Here is a 2999-nt window from a genome sequence, read left to right on the forward strand (position 1 = left end):
ATCACACTTTGTAACACAGAACATTTTTTTTTAAATCCTGGATAAAACATTTGTATATCTGACGAGGCACTATGCTATACTTTTATCTCTGTTTATTCAGTGACTGCATCAACCATCTCCCACTGTATCCTACTCCTACCTGTCTTGGTAAATGCTTGTCTGATATTAAGAAGGTAACTCACACACAAAGGTCTCCACATGTGTGCAGGGGTCTCCACATTTAGGGCAGCGTAGCTGGCTTCCTCCCTTTCCTGAACCACCAGAGCCAGAGAGTCTTTTCCCCTCACTGACGCTTTTCTGTGTAGAAAGAGACTGTGTCAGCACATGTGTCATTGTATTATTAGTATCTGTTCCATGTATAACATTGTGTGTTAATACTCCCATGGAACAGAGCTACAAGTACATGTATCTTCCAAGAGCTTACCTTTCCACCATCACTTCCACTGTCCTTTGTTGTCCCATCTTTAGCGGCATAGCAGACCGCAGTCTCTGAGAACGACCTCACCCTGACCCGGGGAGAGAGGTGAGTTTCCCGAGACCCATGACGACTCAGAGAAAACAACTGGATGCGGGAGCAGGACAATCCTGTAAACACAACAGCAACATCCCTATTGATTTCCAATGCAAACATACGTTTTCTATTACAGTTATTTTGTTTGCCTATACAAAACATATTACCATGCATAATAATAGGGCAACAAACTAAATTAAGAATATCTTTGTACTTTTATCGTGTTAATAGTCCTAAAGTGAGAAATTGAATTCAAATTAACAAATTAATAATTCCACTTATTTTATAACCAAACATTTAGAAAAATTCCAGTTTCTCCAAGGACATTATAAATCTGAAAATGTAACTTTGAGCTCAGATGGCCTTTTCTCCTCATGTTGTTACACTTAATAATACATATGAATAATACATGTTTTGATTAAAAAATAAAGTTATCTGCAGATTAATTAATAATGAACATAGTTGTTAGTTATGGCCCTATGTGCACCACTGCAGGCAGTGAACATACCTCACAATACATTGGATAAGTGAAAAAAAAGCTACGTAATGTTATATGCTTATATATTTCAGCTGAACACACTGCATACTAACAGGATCATCAGTTCATAGTCAGGGGAATAAAGTCCACAGTTTATACATGTGCTCTAGCTATTGTACATTATGTATCCGTTATGCAAGTGGGACAGTATCAAGTTGCTGTAACGATTTAGCTTAGCTATTGCGACATAACTATACATGTACTGATTACTGTTTTTTAATGTGTCAATACACCAGAAGGCCAATTACAGCTGTAGAACTTAATGAAAAGGATGGCTGATGTAAGAACTTCAGCTGCCCCACAGCTACACTCTAAGAAACTTTTCCACCTGCTGTTGACATATTACATGACGAACAGCGGTGTGGGTTATCTGCAGACCCACTTCACAAACTGTAGCACAATGTCATGCAGCTTTACTGTACAATGTGTCACTTTTCTTACCTCGGTGGGCTGTGTTAAGGAACAACCTGGCAGCCGAAGTGCATGGACAGGACATGACTCCTTTTTTGGCTAAAAATACTGAAAATAAACACAAAGTTAACACAGTGTAGTGAGAAAGAGACGCTGATTAGCCCTTAAAACATTTCATAACTTCAACGTCACTGTTAGCATTAGCAGGTCATTTGCTGCCGAATGTGGTTTGCCTGCTTATGACTGTAAAACATAATCTTTTTTAAGTGTAACTATTGGTTGGGCTTTTACGACCTCCTGATATCTACCCGTAGCAGGACATGCCCAAACAAACAATGTAGCTAGCTGCTTTCTATAAATACACGTTAGCTACTTAAGCTAGGCCCAAGCCTGCACTCCCTGCTGAAACCCCCCTGTTTGGACAGACAGTCAACACTGCGCAGTGAATAATCTGACTGACTTTACCCTGAAACAAGCTAGTTGTCAGGACTGTTGTTAGTTAAATATCTAGATATATTCTGACATTACTCCAGCTAAAGGTGAAAGCAACATATAACTAGCTTGTTTTACTCACAGGGCACGATGAAACCAGTCCCCTTCGGAAAACAAAAACAAATGTGCAAAGTCACCTCAGCGTTTGTCCTTTGTTTTTGTGTTGTTGTTGTTGTGTCGTAGTAATGTCACAGTATCGCATTAAAATGCTAAGCTTTTGCTCCTCTAGGCCGCAGTTTCCCAGGTGGGACACGACCCAAAGTGATGTAACGCTGTTATGAACTAGGTTACGCGGCTAGCTGATAGCTAACCTTCTCTCCAGGGGTACAGTAGCGAGCAGGAGTTATTTAACCGATGTTAGTGGTGAAAGCAATATGGCAGCTGTATTCACGTCTATGCAGTTCATACCCATCCAGATCTGTGCAGATCTAGCGCTTCATAAGAGGCGTTAACAGGGATGAACCTGGTGCATTCAATGATCCTCGTAATGTGCTTCTAGTGTTGCCTTTGGGTGACACTCGTAAATGTGTAATACTGCGACCCATGAGAGATCTGTGCACTTTGACTCCACTACATTTATTTCAAATATTTAGTTATTTTCTAGGTTTGGATTAAATATGTGAAATATAAACAACACTTAAAAAAGACTGTGGCTACCTGCAGCCAGGGGCGCCGTAAGGGGGTGAAAAGTTAGGACGCTTCTAAGGGCCCGTGACTGACAGGGGCCCCAAAAAGTGTAGAACATTAAGAAAAAATGTTTAAGTAACCTTTCATCAATAATTAACATTAATATAACATTATATTTATAATATACTCACTAAACTTACGATTCATTTCACTTTTTTTGTTCGAAAAGTTAATTATCCAAAGCCTCTGTATACCCCCCTCTATTTACATGTAATGGTTTGGTCCTGTCTCCAAACGCTGTGCGGCACCGCTCTTTCTAGCAGAGTGAGAGCATGTGAGGCAGGGATGCGAGTACTTACGTGTGTACGATGTCTCAACGACTAAGAAAGTCAGGCTTTCAAAAAAGAAAAGAAAGGAGAG

General features: G+C 40.0%; 1 protein-coding gene across 2 annotated transcripts; it reads right to left on the reverse strand.

Moving 5' to 3' along the window:
- Positions 1-150: 150 nt before the first annotated feature.
- LOC104957954 (ATP-dependent Clp protease ATP-binding subunit clpX-like, mitochondrial) lies at positions 151-2337 on the reverse strand. 2 transcript variants are annotated; one of them, XM_010785631.1, is made up of 4 exons: positions 2090-2337; positions 1491-1568; positions 425-585; positions 151-297 (listed from the first exon to the last, which is right to left on the reverse strand). In XM_010785631.1, the coding sequence occupies exons 2-4, from the start codon at positions 1543-1545 to the stop codon at positions 166-168; spliced, it is 348 nt and encodes a 115-aa protein (XP_010783933.1). In that variant the 5' UTR covers positions 1546-1568; positions 2090-2337; the 3' UTR covers positions 151-165. The 2 variants fall into 2 exon arrangements, with proteins under 2 accessions (XP_010783933.1, XP_010783932.1); XM_010785630.1 differs by having other exon boundaries at positions 2035-2336.
- Positions 2338-2999: the final 662 nt, after the last annotated feature.

Source organism: Notothenia coriiceps, unplaced genomic scaffold (assembly GCF_000735185.1).
Source record: "Notothenia coriiceps isolate Sejong01 unplaced genomic scaffold, NC01 NC01_scaffold00028125, whole genome shotgun sequence".
Taxonomy (NCBI): Eukaryota; Metazoa; Chordata; class Actinopteri; order Perciformes; family Nototheniidae; genus Notothenia; species Notothenia coriiceps.

Coding starts and splice junctions, on each gene's coding strand:
- LOC104957954 (XM_010785631.1), bottom strand. CDS start 1,545: ATGTCCTGTCCATGCACTTCGGCTGCCAGGTTGTTCCTTAACACAGCC. Junction 586..1,490: donor CCTTAACACAGCCCACCGAG/GTAAGAAAAGTG, acceptor TTGTGTTTACAG/GATTGTCCTGCTCCCGCATC. Junction 298..424: donor GTGGAAGTGATGGTGGAAAG/GTAAGCTCTTGG, acceptor CTTTCTACACAG/AAAAGCGTCAGTGAGGGGAA.